This window comes from Acinonyx jubatus, chromosome C2 (genome assembly GCF_027475565.1).
Source record: "Acinonyx jubatus isolate Ajub_Pintada_27869175 chromosome C2, VMU_Ajub_asm_v1.0, whole genome shotgun sequence".
Classification (NCBI taxonomy): Eukaryota; Metazoa; Chordata; class Mammalia; order Carnivora; family Felidae; genus Acinonyx; species Acinonyx jubatus.
In genome coordinates, this window is record NC_069384.1 from 64635881 (window position 1) to 64656796 (window position 20916).

Consider the following 20916-nt stretch of genomic DNA (forward strand, 5'->3'; position numbering starts at 1 on the left):
TTTCCATCCTTCTTCTCTCCCCACCCCACACACCCTTTTACGCTCCTCCGCGCTCTCCTTTCCCCACTTCCTTCCCTTCCTGCGTCTCGCCCCACCCCTCCCTTTTCTTCACCCTACTGGTCCTTTCCCACACAATCCCCGCCCTCCCGTTCCAAGCCCCTCCCCGCGCATTCGTCCGGACCATCCTCTCCTGCTCCTCGCCCCGCCCCTTCTCTTAGCGTTCTGGCGGAGGTTACCATAGCTGCCGTGCGCACAACAGCTAGGCTTTTCTAGTTGGTCCCCGGCTGGCCGGAGGGAAGAGTCGACACCATGAACCATGTAGTGACTATCGAGGAGCCCCTGGCCAACCCGCAGGTGTCTCAAACCCGGTGCGGGGTGAAGTCGGGGACCTGGGGCAACGTCTCCTCCAGTCGACCGTATGATTTTCTGTACGGTAAGGGCGGCACCGGACCTCCCTCCAGAGTTGTCGACTCCTGGCCTAGGTGGGCTTTGGGTCGGTGATACCCGGCTAAGGGGCGAGGTGAACGGGAGACCAGCCTCGGGACGATCCCCTCACCACGGTTATCCTTTGTTGGGTGAGAGCAGCGCAGAGCTCCCCAGGTGGCGGTGCTCCTGTGCGCGCGTCGGAAGCCTCAGGTGCGCTCTGCTTCTAGGAGGAACACCGCGGGCAATCGCTTTACTGCCCCCACCGTCTTTTCTAGATAGTCTGCACAGCTTTAAGCAATCTTTCTGAAACCTGTACCGGGTGTTTTGTTATCCAGAAATGTATGCAATGATTTAGCAGACTTGGAGATTCACTCAACATTCCCTCATTCTAATTGTATGAAGTGCCAGACAAAAATGACCTTCCCTTTCCCATTCTCTGGGCAACTCCAAATTTGGCTTTGTAGATAAAGAAGTACCAGTTTATCTCGACTTTGTTTTCAGTTTTCTCTCTCTCTTTTAAAACTTATTGTTATTTATCAAAGCACTGCTTATAAACTAGGTCCACTGTGTTCCTTTGGATCAGTAAAGCCCCAGTTTATTTTAATGCCCAGCTTGCCCGTTTATGTTCTGTTTCTTCTACTGGACCTTAAGTTCTTTAAGTTCTTGTTTAACACATTTTTGCAGCCTTCTCAGCACCTATTCCAGTGTTGGTACATTTTTTTTTTCCGATTTTGCCCTCAGCAGTCCCATGCTTTTCACCTGAACCTTGCATTGCTTTTAACCGTGTGGTATCTCCTCTGGGATTCCCAGGATCTTCTTTCACTGGGAATCAATAGGTTACCCATTTCCTGGTATAGAGGCTTTGTAATGGTTGCTTACATATTCTGGCCTGTGGTTTTCTTTATTCACTCTTGGTTTCGTCTTGTAAAATAAATCTAGTAAACCCTCGTAAACACATCATGTTTATTTCGAAAGTAATTTGAGAATGGGATATACTTATTTAGTAAAGACAGGCAAATAATTTATCAAGTTTCCTGTCTTTTATCCTTAAAAGTCTCTCTCCCCCCCCCCCCTTTTTTTTTCTGCAGGGGGTTACTAAATGTTTCCGTGTCCCTTGCAAGGAACAGAAACCCACTCAAAATAGGCCAAATAAAGTTTGGATTCTTCCAATTAGACGGGCAATCTCACGTCTATTAATGGACAGGAAGCATAATATAGCCAGGACAAAGTAGAACCAAGACAGGGAAGGTCAGAACTAAGGTGTAGTGCCCTTCTGCTTGATTTCTTGGACTTATTTTTTTTTTTAACCTTGTTTAGGTTGTCAGATTTAGCAAGTAAAAATACAGGATGTGCAGTTAAATTTGCATTTGAGATAAATAACAAGTAATATTTTAGTCCCATGCAATATTTGGGATCTATTTATATAAAAAGTTATTCATTGCTTACGTGAAATTTAAATTTAACTGAGGATCCTGTATTTTATCTGGCAACTCTAACCCTGCTTTTTTCTGTGCATATGTGTCCTTCCATCTGACAGAAAGCCACTTGTTTATGGATTTCTTTTACTATGACAGGGACTGGGGTGGCAGTCTACATGGCCTCTTATCCTAAATAAAGCTCACCTGTGAGTCCTTGTGTATCTTAGCTGAAAATTGGAGAAATGAGATATGTTCTTGACCAGCCAAAGAGTTGACTGGCTTGGGTCAGATTTCCATCCTGACAGAAAGAACTGCAGTGGGTAGGTGTTGTGGTCAGTGATACACACACATAAGCACATTTCCAAGTTTTTTCACCCTTCACCCACCCACACCCCTCAAACCCAATGGCCTTTTCACCATAGTTAATTGTCTGCAAGGCTTTTGCTCCTCCAAGAAGCTTCGGGTGTCTTCATTAAATGTAATTTTTACTTCTCTGATCACTCTAGCAATTAAGGTTAATTCAGATACATTTGTAAAGTACTTTAGAGTTAACATCATTTTTTTTATAGATCATACCTCATTTGTATACCATTTTGCAGTTTCCTCAATTTTTTGCTAAATGTTTTGTGTCTCTCAAATGTCTAAGTGACCATCATATGTTATCACTTTCCTGAATCTAAACTTGTTGATGGATTAGTAGCTACACTATTGCCCTGATAGTTAAAGCCTTTTAAATATATGATCCATTTAATTTTTCTAGCTTCCAAAAATGTTTTAAAATGCTTTCTAGGTTTATCATAAGCTCTTTCTTGCTATCTTTTCCCCCAGAATATGCAATTTATTATGCCTTTCCCTAAAAGTAATCATTATGTCTTGGGGTTTGAAACACTTCCTGTCTCTTATGATTACTTGGTGTGACAATTTCCTAGGCTTATTAGAACAGTTTCTACAAGATGGGTAAATTGGCTGAGGGGCTTTCTCATGATTTCCATGAGAAACTTTTCCCTGTAAAATTCATGGGCTTTTGATATGTAAGGCCTGGGAGCCAGAAGAATTGGAGTTCACATTCTAACTGTTCCATCCGTAAGTGGCTAACTTCTTGAAGCCTCAGTTTCCTCACCTATAAAATGGAGGCCTAGTGCCTACCTCATTGGGTTTTTGTGAGGATTAAATGGAATATTGCACATAAAGCACTTAACACTCGTGTAAGAATAAGCAAGTGATGCCTGGTGAGTGCCATTACCTCGGCATCTCAGGGGTCTTTCTATTGCCTTTGAGCAATGATTATGATCACAATTGTAGGGTATGTCACAGAATGTGTAGTCATAAATCACATAGTATTGTGTAATTATTTTCTATAGATGGCAGGAATGTTTCTATAGATCATGTCTTCATACTCCTTATAGGAATAAGAGGAGAATGGTTTATAATTTATTATTTAGAGTTAGGGGAAATGCAGGCTAAATTCACTTAAGATGAACAACACAGTTGGAACCATAGGCCCAGTGACATCTTTTAACTCACTTAAAAAAAGAATACGAATAGAAGTTTCCCTTCGTCCGATGCTATTCCCAATATATTAGACGTGTTGAAGCTATAGCCTTCTTCCCTTTAAACAGGTGCATTCGTCCTGCCTTCAAATTCACTAGTCTGTAATTTTAGGCCATAAAATTTGGCCTTGCCATTCCTAAATCAGCCCAGTTTCCATCACCTTCTCAACTTGAGTCATAGAGGTGGATTTGGGTGATGAAGCTAAAGAAGATAATATCTAAAGGTGATGATTCCCAAGTTTGTATCACAGGTCCAGACTTTATCCCAAACTGTAGATTTGTATATGAAATTGCCTACTTTATATCTCCACTTGGACACATAATAGATACCTAAGCATGCTTTCCTAATGTTCTCCCTACAAACTTGCTCCACCACAGGTTTTCCTGTATCAGTTGATACCCACCCCATACTTTAGCTGCTGAGGCCATCATGTTTCCTCTCTCTTTCTCTCTCTCTCACACCATTCCAACACATTAATAAGTCCCTTCTGTTCCACCTTAAAAATATATCTAGAATCCTGCCCTATTTCATCACTTCTGTTGCCACCACCATGGTGCAAACCAGCATCATATCTCTTCTCTAGGCTTATTGCAGTAGCCTCCTAATAGGTCTCCCTGCCTCTTCCATTGCTTCCGTGAGGTCTGTTCTTCATGGGCAACCACAATGAACATTTTAAAATGTAAGTCAGATTTTATCGCTTCTTGGCTCAAAATCTTGCAGTGGTTCCCCACTTTACTCAGATTAAAGCCAAATTCTTTTCAGTGGCTCACAAAGCTCCCTGTGATGTAGGCCCTGGGTAACTTCCCTGACCTTTTCTCTATTATTTTTTCCCTCTCTCACTGTGTTTCAATCATGTTGGTCTCTTTGCTGTTCTCCAAACATGTCGGGCATGCCGCTGTCCTAGGGCATTTGCTCTAGCTGTTTTCTCTGCTTCAAACTCTCTTCCTTCAGATAACTGTATAGTTAACTCCCCACTTGCAAGTCTCCTTAAATGTCACCTTCTCAGTGAGGCCTGCCTTGACTACCATGTGTAAAATTGCAGCCCCATCTCCCTTAGCTGTTCTTTCCCCGCTTTTTTTAGTAATACTACCCTCTAACTCTAATGTATTATATAATATGCTAATTTGTTATGTTGTTATTATTGTCTTTCTCTCTCATGAAGTCAGGGATCTTTATCTTTTTGTTGATGTGTTCCAAGCACCTTGAACATAGTAGTCAGTCAATAAATCTGTCTTGAATGAAAGAGAGCTTGAGCCTCTTATAGCTTTTCAACCTTGGGGGGAATATTAAATGTCTGTTTCCAGTATATCATTTTTGTTGGGTAACTGAGGAATTACTAGACCCTAGGAACTGACTCACATTATCTAAATTAAATTTAAATTAAATTACTTACAAATCACCATACCAGCATATTAGAAGAAATATGTTACCAAGTCATCTAGACTAGTTGGTCAGGGTATTTGTTTCTTAAGAGATGTGTACTTGGGAAATCAAGTCTGTTTCTGAATAGACTTGCTTATGAATTTAATGCCATACTGTTTAATTTTAAGGGATGGTACAATAAAGCTTGAATAAATCACTTTAAAGATGTATCTAACAAGCACATACTTAAAATAATGGCAATCTTTTGTTGAACTTTGAGAAAAATTTAGTCCTGTCATCAACATACTTACAGATTCAAGGAGTGAATTATAGCTGATTTTATTTATCTCTTGTTAGACAATGACATTTACTTACTACATTTATCAATTCTGAGGTACCATGTTGTGAAGAGTTTGTATCTTTCTTTTGTCCTGAATAGGGGAAGTAGTGCCCAAATGTGTTATTTCTTTCACTTGCAGATGGGTGTAGTGAGTGTATACATGGTCTTTCATCTTAGAGTATTTCCTGGCCTATCCAGACCCACAAAGTGGTTTGTTGATAGGAGAGAAGACCGCATGTTTAAGCTCTGGTGCTTGAGAACTTATTAGGCCTTCTTTTTGCCTTCCATTTCTATAAACTGACTTTGGAATACATTGAAAAGAGATGAATCTAATAGACTCTCACTGGTGGTAGAGTAACAGGGCTGTGAGTTGCTACAGATTTAGGCAGTATCTAGTTTTTATAATTTGTTTCCCAATTAAGTAATTACATTGTTTTGCCATTATTCTCAGCCCAGGAGTATGTTCTATTCCTTATACTACCTTATTGCTTATTTTGCAGACCCATTGTTTATTGTGTCAAGTGAGAAAGACCACACACAGGCAAATATCCAAGCTAACCTGATTCGAAACAGACTGGTAGGTCTAATTCATTCACTAAGGCAGCCTGATGAACTTGAACCATCTAGTTTTACTGACTGCACTGATCAGATTAACTAGTCATCAGATCTCCAGTGGATTTTATATTCTGCAGAAATTACTTTGTCATGATTCCTAGGGGACAAGGCATCTTGATACTTGTGGCTCAGTGTGAGTATTAATTAATAGTGAATAAAGGATTCATTATAACCTAATTTATTTCAGTGGGGAAAGTTACGTATGCCTGTGTTAAAAGAATTCAGGTAGTACAAAAGCGTATATAGTGTGAAGTAAATTTTGACCCTCAGGCCCCTTCTCGTAGTCATCTATTATCAGTTTCTTGGGTATCTTTCTAGAGATAGTCTGTGCATATACAATATCTCTTCTTTCTATGCCACATTCACTGTTTTGTACCTTTAAAAAAAATTTACAATAATAAATAAAATGCTTTAGAAAATCTGATGGTAAAATTTTGTCCTTTTCTTCCCTACCTCCCTGTCTTAATATTAGAGAAAAGTTCCCAGGTTTAGAACCATGTTCAGTAACCTGATTCATTATCCAAGATATTCTCTGTATTGGAGCAAGGCAGACCCTGTCCCACCATTCATCTGTCAGGAATGGAAGAGACATGAGGAGAAACACAGAGAAGCCCTCTGGCACCTTGCCATGTAAGTGTCAGGTAGCTTCAGTTGCTACTCATGTTTTTAATGAATTTATTTTTCTTCTTAAAATTTTTTATTCTTCATTTTTTGAAAGTACAATTGTGATGTTATACCTAGGTTGATTGACCCCCAATTCTCTCTCTTAACCCCTCTACCTACTGGGGGGGCTGGGTGGCATAGTCAGTTAAGTGTCTGACTTCAGCTCAGGTCATGACCTCGCAGTTCATAGGTTTGAGCCCCGCATCGGACTATGTGCTGACAGGTCAGAGCCTGAAGCCTACTTTGGATTCTGTGTCTGCCTCTCTCTGCCCCTTTCCTGCTCACACCCTGCCTGTCTCTCTCTCTCTCTCTCTCTCTCTCTCTCTCTCTCTCTCTCTCAAAAGTAAATAAACATTGAAAAAAATATGTTAACCCCTCTACCCAAAACAAGCCTGATTTAGGGGCAATGGTTATAGGTTTATAAGTTAGTAGATATTCTCAGAACCTTGGAGTGAATATATATATTAAATAACAACTTGCCAGCAAAGGTAGAGGGGGCTGAATTTGTTGTTTCTTTGATCTATCTTAGAAATTGCAACTATACCTTTCTGCTAGTATCTAAATATATATTTTTGGAGACTTACAGCCAAAGCACCTTCAGAGATAAGTCTCTTGAATTCTTTATTCTTTTAATTATTTGAGTCAAACTTAGTAAATTTTAAAAAGCTACCTTTCAGCATGGATATAAAAAATTGTCTCTTAAAACTCTGTTATTCCTATGTGCTATTAATTAAAAGTGTGCATTTTTGTATGTGGGATAGCCTATGTCTACTCTCTTCTTACTCTTACTTCCTCTTGTTGGTTCCTGGCTTCCTGGCTCAGGGAAAGTAATTACAGCAAAACCTTGGTTTGAGAGCATAATTCATTCTGGAAACACGCTTGTAATCCAAAGCACTTGTATATCAAAGCGAATTTCCCCATAAGAAATAATGGACATTCAGACGATTAGTTCCACAACCCAAAAATATTCATATAAAAATGATTACAATACTGTAATATAATATAAAATCGTAATGAAAATACAAAATATAAAGAAAAGTGAACAAATTAACCTGCACTTACCTTTGAAAACCTTCATGGCTGGTGTGAGGGAGATAAGAGAGAGGAGGGTTATTGTGTAGGATGACTTTCACTAATGGAATCACTGCTGTCTCTTGGCTCAGTGGAATCTTTTACTGCATGGGCACCATTGTATACACTCACATGGATATTGACTACAGTACAGTATTAATAAACTCTTTGTCATTTACTATATTTAATGTAACTGGCAATAAGGCAGCAAAGGAAAGGGTCTTTATCTGCAGGCAACCTGACCTAGAATGAAGCAAAGCATTCCTAGGCTCACTCTTGTATGGAAAAGCAAAGGACTGTCCATAGGTGCTTTGAACTTTTTTTTTTAACGTTTATTTATTTTTGAGAGAGAAAACATGAGTGGGAGAGGGGCAGAGAGAGGGAGACACAGAATCTGAAGCAGGCTCCAGGCTCTGAGCTGTCAGCACAGAGCCTGATGCAGGGCTCGAACTCACAAACTGTGAGATCATGACCTGAGCTGAAGTCGGACGCTTAACCGACTTGAGCCACGCAGGTGCTACTGTCCACAGGTGTTTTGAAGTGACAAGAAAATACCAGTGTCAGTTGTGGGCACCTTCCAACATTCTGAAAAATCACTGATTTCTGCCAAACACCATGGCCTGAGACTGAACAGCTGAGCATGGAAGAGGATCACCCACAGCCCCGCAGTGAGAGAGAGAGAGAGAAGAACCATTGGCTCAGTTGTGATCATGTGACATTTGTCATCTGGTACCTCTTGTATTGCAAGACATTGCTCATGTATCAAGTAAAATTTGTTAGAAATGTTTGCTTGTCTTACAGAACACTCACAGAACAAGTTACTCACAATCTAAGGTTTTACTGTATTACCTAGTCTGAGATGTAGGTCAGTCAGATGCATGTTAGAGAAGACTTTGCTCTCAGTCTCAGATACCCTGTGTATCTCCTACTTTATAGACATAAAAATATGAAATAGAAATGTTTGGAAATGACATGTTAGACTTTAATAATGTTCTCCTGCTTCATTTTAGAACAGATACATCTTTTCAGATGGCCAAAGAGGTTTATGCAGATCCTGAAGTAACTGGAAAGAATCGCTATAAATACTTTGAAAGGTAAAAGTAATTACTAATGAAAATGAGCCCTGTTATTTTTAGAGAATGTCTTTATGATAATGATACCAGCTGTCACTTCTGAGTGCATGCAGTGTGCCAGGCACCAATTTAAGTGCTTGATATATATAATCAATTTTTACAACAGAAATATAGGATAAGATATATTATCCCCATTTATCAGTAAGGAAGCTGAGACCAAGACAGGAGAAGTAAATTGCTTGAAGTCTCTTAAGTTAGTAAGTGGCAGATCTGGGATTTCCAGCTAAATCTGCCTGACTTCAGAGCTATTAGCTGTAAATAGGAACGTATATTTGAGAACAAAATGAAGTCATCAAATCAAGTGAGATGCAGCAGAGACACCATGACAGTCCTAGTACATGGGCAATTGTTATAAGTGGACACGTAGGTGACGTTTGCTATCTGTTGTGTGAATGTTGCCAAAACCAACATGGTTGAAAGTTTCACTTCGTTTCATTTGTGATTAATGCTCATGTGATAGCCATATAGTCAAATTAAAATGAGGATCTCCCTATAGGTTTTATGTGGTTAGAAAAATAATCTTGTGTCCATCAACTGATGAGTGGATAAAGAAATTGTGGTTTATATACACAATGGAGTACTACATGGCAATGAGAAAGAATGAAATATGGCCCTTTGTAGCAACATGGATGGAACTGGAGAGTGTTATGCTAAGTGAAATAAGCCATACAGAGAAAGACAGATACCATATGGTTTCACTCTTATGTGGATCCTGAGAAACTTAACAGAAACCCATGGGGGAGGGGAAGAAAAAAAAAAAGAGGTTAGAGTGGAAGAGAGCCAAAGCATAAGAGACTTAAAAACTGAGAACAAACTGAGGGTTGATGGGGGGTGGGAGGGAGGAGAGGGTGGGTGATGGGTATTGAGGAGGGCACCTTTCGGGATGAGCACTGGGTGTTGTATGGAAACCAATTTGACAATAAACCTCATATATTGAAAAAAAAAGAAAAAAATCTTGATATACATACATAGGCTTCCTTGAGAAAGTAAATTTGTAATCTGCATTGTTATTTGTGAGCATCCTCCTTATGGAAGTTATGTGATGCTGATTTTTCAGAGAAATGTTAAATTTTTAACATGGTATATTCAATTTCTAGACTTTCTGGGGGTAGTTTTTAAAACTAAATCACTGGGAATTTCAGAATGTCTCAAGGAAGTGGGATCTAATGACCAACTGAAGTCCAGGTAGAAGACATCACTTCTGAAAGTGTGGCTTCTTTACCATCTTCAGAGAAAACATCAGAATGTTTATTAAAAATGCAGATTCATTAGCTCTACTTTAAATGTACTGAGTCTCCTGGGCTAGACCTGGTAATTTGCATTTTAAACAAAAATCTCCCCACTGCCCAGTGATTTTGTGTTTGCCCAGGTTTGCGGATTACAGATTTATGGGATATTCAAGCTCACTGATTTTAAGGGACGAATCTGAGAGTTGGAATAAGGCACAGAGAGCACACAATGCATAAGTCCCACATGGTTGTGTTCTTCTTTCTCCCGCCAGGCCTTTCCTTCCATTTCATCAACAGATGCCACTTAATGTCGTTTTTGCAGTAACCAAGTAAGTAGCCATTATTTTAAAACTTTTTTTCTAGTTTATTTGCTGTTTGTTCCCATGCTTATTTCCAGAAGATAGTTCTCTAGATCAATATTTTTCAAATTCTGGATCACAAATCATTCGAAAGTCATGAAATATTTTAGTGGGTGATGAACAGCATTTTAGAAAACAAAATTGAATAGAAAATAACCAAAAGCATTAGGGTAAATTGCTTTTTTGCTTATAACTTTTGTTTTGGATAGGTACATACATACATTCGTATGTAATGGTTATGATGTAAAATGTATTTCTTCTTATTATGAGTTATGGTAAAAATAAAAGTTTAAATATCCTTTTTACTTACCTGAAACACACACTTATTTGGCAACAGTTCTTCAACATTTTATCAAGAAAATGAATCAGTCATGAAATAGGTTTTGAATACTGGAACTTCATAATTTAATAATCATCTAAGCTATACAAGTTAATTTAATATGCAAAGATCAGGGGCACCTGGGTGGCTCAGTTGGTTGAGCACCCGACTTCAGCTCAGGTCATGATCTCAAGGTTCCCGAGTTCGAGCCCTGTGTTGGGATCTGTGCTGACAGCTCAGAGCCTGGAGGCTGCTTTGGATCCTGTGTATCCCTCTCTCTGTGCCCCTCCCCTACTCATGCTCTATCTGTCTCTGTCTCTCAAAAATAAAAAATAAAAATGTTTAATATGCAAAGATCAATAAAACATGGTTTCTGTCCCAAAGAGGATTGGACCAAGGTAAGAGAGAAGTAAAGGATAAGAGCCGAATCTAGGATTAATGTCCAGTTTCCTAGTCTTTTGTTTTAGGGCTATACTGTTTTTGCTATTACTGTTTCCTGTGTCAGTATAACTTAATGTTTGTTTGAGAGAAAAAAATGAAATGATCAGGAAAAGAAACCTTTTTTAAGGTCTCAGATTTCTGAATCGAAATTTAGATAGGGCTTGCCTTTCAAACAAGCATTTAAAGGATATGGTTACCCCTTATTATATAGCATTTTATGAATAGAATATATGTTATCAAATGTCTGTAATCCTTAAGATAAATGCCAGTTATGATCCCAATTCTCCTTTGATTTTTTTAAGACTGCATGGATACCTATGGCTCTTACATAGATGGAGAATAGATTTCTTTCTTTCTCCCTTGACAGAGCAACTTTGTGTGGTTCATTTTACCCAAGGACAGCTGCAGACTTGTTTTTAGTGAAATGTTTTATATGAGCAAAGGGAGAGATATGAGACCAGTAGATCCCTAAAGATACCTTTGATAATACTTTAAATGTAGGCTCACTGGATCATCTACTTTGGAGGTCATAATTACATCAGGTTTAAAAGTTGTTCATTTAATTATGGGGAGTTCTGAGGTGTACAGTCATGAACACTGGGCCTTTTCACTTCTTTTCTAAATTAACTGTGACATGAGGGATTTCCTATAACAAACTTTGACAGTTGACATCTTAGATAATCTCTGTCCTTCTTAGAAGTTTTTAAAGAATCAATCAGTATCCCTGAATGAAGTCAGCTCTGGAATTATGGCCGTGATGAATTTCTGAGCAGTGAGGATAATTCCACCTTATGTTAGTAGGGATGGACTTGTCTGGGGACCAGCTGGCCTTCTCCAGCCATACCCTTTTCATGTTTAGCTGTTGGAGTCTTTACTTACTCATTCTATGAAGCTAGCATTACCTTGATTCCAAAACCAGACAAAGACCCCACTAAAAAGGAGAACTATTGGCCAATATCCCTGATGAACGTGGATGCAAAAATTCTCAACAAGATACTAGCAAATCAAATTCAACAGTATATTAAAAGACTTATTCACCATGATCAAATGGGATTCATTCCTGGGCTGCAGGGCTCGTTCAATATTCACAAATCAATCAATGTGACACACCACATTAATAGAAGAAAGGATAAGAACCATGTGATCTTGTCAATAGATGTAGAAAAAGCACTTGACAAAATACAGCATCCTCTCTTAATAAAAACCCTCAAGTAAGTTGGGATAAAAGGAACATACCTTAATGTCATAAAAGCCATATACAAAGGGCCCATAGCTAATATCATCCTCAGTGGGGAAAAACTGAGTGCTTTACCCCTGAAGTCAGGAACATGACAGAGATGTCCATTCTCACCACTGTTGTTCAACGTAGTGTTGGAAATCCTGGCCTCAGCAATCAGACAACAACACAAAATAAAAAGCATCTGAATTGGTAAAGAAGTCAAATTAGCACTCTTCGCAGATGACATGATACTCTACATGGAAAACCTGACTTGACGAAAAAACTGCTAGAGCTGATATATGAACTCAGCAAAGTTGCAGGATGTAAAATCAATGTACAGACATCGGTTGCATTTCTATACACCAATAATGAAGTAACAGAAAGAGATATCAAGGAATCGATCCCATTTATAATTGCACCAAGAACCATAAAATACCTAGGAACAAACCTAACCAAAGATGTAAAAGACCTGTATGCTAAAAACTGTAGAAAGTTTATAAAGAAATTGAAGAAGACATAAAGAAATGGAAAAACACTCTATGCTCATGGATTAGAAAAACAAATATTGTTAAAACATTGATACTACCCAAAGCAATCTACACATTCAGTGCAATCCCTATCAAAATTGTACCAGCATTCTTCACAGGGCCAGAACAATCCTAAAATGTGTTTGGAACCACAGAAGACCCTGAATAGCCAAAGTAATGTTGAAAAAGAAAACCAAAGCTGGAGGTACCACAATCCCAGACTTTTGCCTGTATTACAAAGCTGTAATCATCAAGACAGTATGGTGTTGGCACCAAAACAGACACATAGATAAATGGAATAGAATAGAGAACCCAGAAATGGACCCATAAGTATATGGCCAACTAATCTTTGACAAAGCAGGAAGGAGTATCCAATGGAAAAAAGACAGTCTCTTTAGCAAATGGAGCTGGGAAAACTGGACAGCAACATGCAGAAGAATGAAACTGGCCCACTTTCTTACACCATACACAAAAATAAACTCAAAATGGATGAAAGACCTAAATGTGAGACAGGAAACCGTCAAAATCCTAGAGGAGAAAACAGGCAGTAAGCTCTTTGACATTGGTCATAGCACCTTCTTACTGGGCAAAGGAAACAAAAGCAAAAATAAACTAATGAGACTTCATCAAGGTAAAAAGGCTCTGCATAGTGACGGAAGCTATAAAACTAAAAAGGCAACCAATGGAATGGTAGAAGATATTTGCAAATGACATATCGGATAAAGGGTTAGTATCCAAAATCTAAAAAGAACTTAATAAACTCAACACCCAAAAAACAATCCAGTGAAGAAATGGGCAGAAGACATGAATAGATACTTTTTCAAAGAAGAAATCAAGATAGCAAACACACACGAAAAGATGCTCAACAGTGCTCATCATCAGGGAAATACAAATCAAAACCACAGTGAGATACCACCTCACATCGGTCAGAATGGCTAAAATTAACAAATCAGGAAACAACAGATGCTGGTGAGGATGTGGAGAAAAAGGAACCCTCTTGCACTGTTGGTGGGAATGATACTCTACATGGAAAATCTGGCACAACCAAAAAACTGCTAGAGCTGATACCGTGGTGCAGCCACTCTGGAAAACAGTGTGGAGGTTCCTCAAAAAATTAAAGAGAACTGCCCTACAACCCAGTAATTGCACCACTAGGAATTTATCCAAAGAATACAAAAATGCTGATTCGGAGGGGCACATGGACCCCAATGTTTATAGCAGTGCTATCAGCAATAGCCAAATTATGGAAAGAGCCCAAATGTCTATCAACTGATGAATGGATTAAGAAGATGTGGTGTATATATATAATGGAATACTTTTTGGTGATGAAAAAGAATGAAATCTTGCCATTTGCAACAATGTGGATGGAACTAGAGGATGTTATGCTAAGTGAAATAAACCAGTCAGAGAAAGATGAATATCATATTGTTTCACTCATATGTGGAATTTGGGAGGCCTTAACAGATGAACATAGGGGAAGGGAAGGAAAAATAAGATAAAAAGAAAGAGGGAGGCAAACCATAAGAGACTCTTAAATACAGGGAACAAACTGAGGGTTGATGGGGGAGGGGCGGTTAAATGGGTGACGGGCATTAAGGAGGACACTTTTTGCGATGAGCACTGGATGTCATATGTAAGAGATGAATCACTGGGTTCTACTCCTGAAGCCAAGACTACACAGTACGTTAACTAATCTGAGAATAATAAAATAAAATAAAAATTTTAAAAAGAAAATAAAGATGGTTACTATGAAAAAAGATAATAAGGGAATACTATGAATAACTCTATGCTTGCAAATTTGATGACCTAGATGAAAAGCTAATCACTTGAAAGACACAACTTGTCAAAACTCACACAAGAGGAAATTGGCAATATAAATAGACCTGTATCAAAGAAATCGAATCAATAAGTACTAACATTCCAAAACATAAAGCATCAGAACCAGATGGATCTACTGGTGAATTCTACCAAACATTTAAGAAATGATACCATTGTCTGTAATCTCTTTAGATAATAGAAGCAGAGAGAATACTTTCTAACTTTATGCAGTCAGCATTATTCAAATGCCAAAATCAGACAAAGACATTAAAAGAAAGCTACAGACCATTATCTCTCATGAACATAGGCACAGATATCCTCAACCGAATGTTAGCAAATGACCAAGCACTATGACCATGTAAGATTGTCCAGATTTGCAAAGCTGGTTCAGCATTTGGAAATCAGTTAGTGTCATCTGTCATATCAACAAGCTGAACAAGAAAAATCACATGACCAAAGTGATAGAGGCAGAAAAAGTATTTGAAATACCCAGTGCCCATTCATGATAAAAGCTGAGTAAACTAGGAATAGAGGGAAACATCCTCAACTTGATAAAGAACTTGTACAAAAAAACTACAACATACTTAATGGTGAGAAATTTGGAGCTTTTCCATTAAGATCAGGAACAAGGCAGGGATGGCCCCTCTCACCCCTCCTTTTCAACATCATAGAAGTCCTAGCTAACGCAGTAAGACAAGAAAAGGAAATAAAAGTTATACAGATTGGGAAAGAAGAAATCTCTTTGTTAGCAGATGCCATGTTCATCTATGTAGACAATCAGAAAGAAAGGGCTAAAAAAACCTAGAACTAATAAGTGATTATAGTAAGGCTGTAGGATACAAGGTTCATATACAGAAGTCAATTCCTTTCTATATATTACCAATGAACAAGTGGGATTTAAAATTAAAAAGACAAAACCATTTACACTACTATAAAAAATGGGATATTTAGGTATAAATTAAACAAGATATATACAAGATCTATATGGGGAACACTGAAACTTCGATAAAGAAATAAAAGAACTAAATAAATGGAGAGGTATTCCATGTTCATGGATGAGAAGACTCAATATTGTCAAGATGTTAGGTTTTCCCAACCTGATTTATAGATTTAATGTAATCTCAATCAAAATCCCTGAAAGCTATTTTATGGATTTCAACAAACTGATTTTAGAACTTATATGAAGAGGCAAGAGCCCTGGAATAGCCAACACAATATTGAAGGAGAAGAACAAAGTTGGAGGACTGACACTACCTTACATCAAGACCTACTATTAAGCCATAGTAATCAAGACAGAGTGGTATTGGGGAAAGAATAGACAAAAAGATCAGTGAACTAGAATAGAGAGCCAGATATAGCCCACATAAATATAATCAACTAATCTTTGACAAAAAGAACAAAGGCAATCTAATGGAGTAAAGGTAGTCATTTCAACAAATGGTGCTGGGACAACTGGACATCCACATGCAAAAAAACAAAATAACAAAAAGGAATCCAGACACAGAACTTACACCCTTCACAAAAATTAATTCAAAATGGATCACAGATCTCAATGTAGAATGCAAAACTGTAAAACTTTTAGAAGATAACATAGGAAAAATCCTAGATGACTTTGGGTACAGCAATGACTTTTTAGCTATAACACCAAAGGTACAATCCTTTTAAGAAATGATGGAGGGTTGCCCAGGTGGGTCAGTCAGTTAAGTGTCCTACTTTGGCTCAGGCCGTGATCTCACAGTTCATGAGTTCAAGCCCCACATCAGGCTCTCTACTGTCAGTGCAGAGCCTGCTTTGGATCCTCTGTCTCCCTCTCTTTCTGCCCCTACTTCACTTGCATGCACATTCTCTCTCTTTCAAAAATAAACATTAAAAATTAAAAAAAAAGAAATGGTGGATAATCTGGACTTCATTAATTAAAAACCTCTGGTTTTTTGAGCTACGATGGCAGAGAAGTAGGAGGACCCTAGGCTTGACTCTTCCTTGAACATAGATAAATATCAAATCATTTTGAACACCCAAGAAATCTATCTGAGGACTGGCAGAACAAACTGCACTACTAGAGGGAGAGAAGAAGTCACATCATGGAAGGTAGCAGGTGCAGAGATGTGATTTGGGGGAGAAAAGGATTGTGGAGGGGAGGGAGCCTTGATCATGGAGAGAAGTGAGAGAAAGAGAGTGAGTGTTGCATAAGGGATTCCACAAGGAAAACATTTCCGCAAAGCCATTGACTGTGGAAATGAAAAGGGCTGATTATCATAGTTTTTATAACCAGTAGAGTTCAAAGACTGAAGTTTTAGAGTTTCCTGCCATGGCTGATATGGAATCTGGCAGGTGAGGCAGTGCTCCTGGGGAGAAGGAGGGAGGAGAGCCTGGAAGCAGACTGTGCGAACTGAGGATTCCCTCAGACACACTGGGAGAGATGGTTCCCCCTTCTTGGAGTGCATCTGGGAGAAGTGGCATTGCCTCTCTGGTGACAAAAGAACCAGCAGGTGCCATTATGCTCCCCTGCCCATAAGCATAGGCGCAGGGACACCAGCTGCAGGCAGCTGACCTGGACACTGGCTTTTTGCTGCACTTTATTCCAAACTCCAAGTTCCTATGTGTTGGTGCAGCTGCTCTTCAGGGACAAACCTGCACCAGCCCCAGTGTGACAAGACCCACCCCTAGAGGACCAGCATGGGTCTGTGCCATGCCATGTCCCTAAAGTTTGGAGTTTTAAAACTCAATTGGCCTGCCTGGGATAAAACCCAGGTACACTGCACTGCTGGGTGGGCAGATGACTTGGACAGACAGGGTGAAGGCAGGGATCTGAGGGACACCTGAGACACGTGAGGGGAGATTGTTCACTCTTCTGTGATGGCTTCCCAGACAGCAGTGGGTGTGAACTCCCACTCCAGGATGAGGGAGAGGGCTGGCACCATTTCCCTTCCCTGCTCCTCAGCATAAACTAACTTCAGTAAGCAACACAGCACCAATAGTGGTGGCCCAAAACACTTATACCAAGCCCTGCCCTGCTGCACTCTGCAGGTGCTTCTTTACTAGGGGGAATGTTTTTGAGAATCAGAGCAGGAGGACCCTCCCACCCAAAGACCAGCACAAACCCCTCATGTGCACCAAATCTACTGATCATAGAGTGCTGCAAAGCTTCACTACTAGTGGAAATAACATCAGGTCTCTCTTAACAAACAGACCAGAGCACACCTAGTTAAAACTTGCCACACTCTGGCCAAAGTCCAAATACTTCCCAGTATAGGCAAGGAGAAACTCTATAGAGGACTGACCTGAGAGAAAGAGCAGCCAAAAGACAGAAGCAGAGAGCACACAGCATACACCAGAGACACTTTCTGAAGTGCCAGGTCCTGGACAGTATATGATCTCTTCTTCATAAAGCCATTACTCTCAGGAGCAGAAAATATAACAGGCTTTCCTAACAGAGACTTAGACAAAATGCCAAAATGGAAGAATTCATCCCAAAAGAAAGAACGAGAAAAGGTCATGGCCAGGGATCTAATCAAAACAGATATAAGTAATATACCTGATCTAGAATTTAAAACAACAATCATAAGGATACTAGCTGGGCTTGAGAAAAGCATACAAGACATCAGAGAGTCTATTACCACAGAGGTTGAAAGACCTAAAAACTAGTCAGGTCAAGATAAAAACTGCTATAACCAAGATGCAAAACTGACTTGATGTATTGACAACAAGGATGGATGCAGCAGAGGAATGAATCAGTGATATAGACGACAATATTATGGAAAATAATAAAGCTGAAAAGAAGAGGGAAAGAAAAGTATTGGATCATGAAAGTAGGCTTAGGGAACTTAGCAACTCCATAAAGCATAGTAACGTTCATATCATAAAGAGTCCCAGAAGAAGAAGAGAGGGAAAAAGGAGGAGAAAGTCTGTTTGAGGAAATTATAGCTGAAAACATCCCTCATCTAGGGAAGGAAAAAGACCTCCAAATCTAGAGGCCACAGAGAACTGCCATCAAAATCAAGAAAAGCAGGCCAACACCAAGACATATCGTAGTAAAATTTACAAAATACAGAGATGAGGGGGAAAAAAAACAAAACTAGGGTACTTGGAGACAATGTAATATATTATTCATCACTAAAAAGAAATGAGCTTTCAAGACATGAAAAGAAATGAAAAAGAAATCTTAAATACATATCACTGGTGAAAGAAGCCAATCAGGAAAGGCTATATACTGTATGATTTCAACTGTGTGACATTCTGGAAAAGGCAAAACTATGGAGATTATAAAAGGATAATTTATTGTCAGGGGGTTGAAGGGCATGGATGAATAGAAGGAGCACAGAAGATTTTTAGGATGGGGAAAATGCTCTCTATGATCCTATAATGGTGGATACATGTTATATATGTATACGTATATACATAAGGATTTGTCCAAGCCATAGAATGTATAACACCAAAGAGTGAACTCTAATGTACACTGTAGGATGATTATGATGTGTAAATTTAGGTTCCTTAGTTTGGTTTTTTTTTTTTTTTATGTTTATTCATTTTTGAGAGCGAGTGAGAGGAGGCAGAGCATGAGTGGGGGAGGGTCAGAGAGAGAGGGAGAAGAATCCAAGGCAGGCTCTAGGCTCTGAGTTGCCAGCACAGATCCTGATGCAGGGCTCGAACTCATGAACCGTGAGATCATGACCTGAGCAAAAGTCAGAAGCCCAACTGACTGAACCACCAGGTGCCCCTTAGTTTCTTCGGTTGTAACCAATGTACCACTCTGGTGAGGGATGTTGATAGTGGAGCAGGATATGCATATGTGGAGGCAAAGTGTATATGGGAACTCTCTGTACCTTCCTCTTAATTTTGTTGTGAACCTAGAACTACTATGAAAAATTATCTTTGTTAAAAAAATTTATTTTTTTAATTTTAAAAATGTTTTTAGGAGAGAGAGGGCATGCATGCAGATGGGGTAGGGGCAGAAGGAGAAAGAGAGAATCTCAAGCAGACTCCATGCTCAGCGCAGAGCCTGCCATGGGGCTCAATCCCATGACCCTGGGATCATGATCTGAGCTGAAATCAAGAGTCAGAGCCGCAACTAACTGAACCATCCAGGTGCCCCTGAAAAAATTAAGTCTAAAAAAATACAAACATTCATTGGAGTTTACAGAATTACAGAACAGGATTTGCTACTTTGTGAAACCCCTCATTGTGTTTAGTTTCATTGGGCTGGAAGGGAAAATCTAGAAGACTACAGGTATGGCAGATAGTCCGTGCTCCTGGTGTCTATGTGGTAGTTAGGAAAGAAACTGTATTAAGTTATTATAGGACTTCTGTCAAAGTAGCATTCCCCCTTTGCATCCTCTCCTTTGACTCACCTACAAGGGTCTTAAGTCACCATAAAGCTTAGTCGGAAGGATTCATGAATTTTATTTGTTGTTGTTGTTGTGTATTTATTTATTTTGAGAGAGAGAGAGAGAGAGAGAGAGAGAGTGCTTGCTAGTGGGGGAGGGGCAGAGAGAGGGAGAGAGAGAACCCCAAACTGGCTCTGTGCTCTCACAAACCCTGAGATCATGACCTCAGCCAAGATCAGGAGTTGGATGCTTAACTGACTGAGCCACCCAGGTGTCCCTCATTAGGTCTTATCCTAGCATACTTGATCAGATGGCTCAAATATGTAATTTTTAATTCAGAAAACAATTTATTCTTTTGATTCCAACTAATGGTATTATATAAAAATATGCATAAGATCTGGGATGATATAAACCTGAAGTTATTTCCTCAACAAGAATTTTTATAGTAGAATAATTTCTGCTGAAAATGTAAGAAATTATAAACACTTAAATCATCTACATATTTTAGAAATTCATAGCAGCTGCTAAAAAAATTATTTCCATACCATTAGAATTCAGCATTAATAACAAATTAAAGTACTATTTAAAAAAAAAGTACTATTTCATTACAGGTTGAACCTCCAAATAGGTACTTCTTTCTAGCTCATTTGAAATGCATTTTTTTAAGAGCTAAGCTGTATATGTTTTGCTTATATATAAACACCTCTCATTACCTTTGACTGTTTTTTAAAATGGAAATTCCTCTTTTTTGCTGTTATAGTTTTTTGTTTATGTAATTTAACTAATTCTTTTACCAACTAGAAAACATATTCTTTTAAATGGAAATAGCTATGTTGTTTTTTTGCTCATTTTAATAGTAATACATGTCCAGGTTAAAAAAAAAAGAGAATTTAGAAAACTATAAATATGAAAAAAATCTGTAATCCTACTATCCAGAAATAATTGTTACTTTATTGTATATCCATCTAGGCATTTTCTATGCACAAAACACAGGTTTTAAATAAAAATAATGTAGTCCTGTTGTACATATTGCTTCATAGTGTCCTTTTTTTCTATTTTACATTGAATCATGGACATTTTTGTATGTTCATAAATACAGAT

The 20916-nt window shown here is 38.8% G+C and overlaps 1 protein-coding gene across 7 annotated transcripts in view; it reads left to right on the plus strand.

Annotated features, from left to right (window-relative positions):
• The window catches only part of CFAP91 (cilia and flagella associated protein 91), an 87442-nt gene that overhangs the window by 12073 nt on the left and 54453 nt on the right, over positions 1-20916 (plus strand). Inside the window, exons 1-5 of one of the 7 annotated variants that reach the window (XM_015064614.3) lie at positions 196-433; positions 5598-5674; positions 6185-6342; positions 8457-8540; positions 10081-10137. In XM_015064614.3, the coding sequence (XP_014920100.1) occupies positions 310-433; positions 5598-5674; positions 6185-6342; positions 8457-8540; positions 10081-10137 (500 nt within the window). In that variant the 5' untranslated portion in view covers positions 196-309. Of the gene's footprint in view, positions 1-194; positions 483-560; positions 637-5597; positions 5675-6184; positions 6343-8456; positions 8541-10080; positions 10138-20916 lie in introns of those variants that run through there. The other 6 variants (XM_027060926.2, XM_053220909.1, XM_027060928.2 and 3 more) reach the window with 6 other exon arrangements.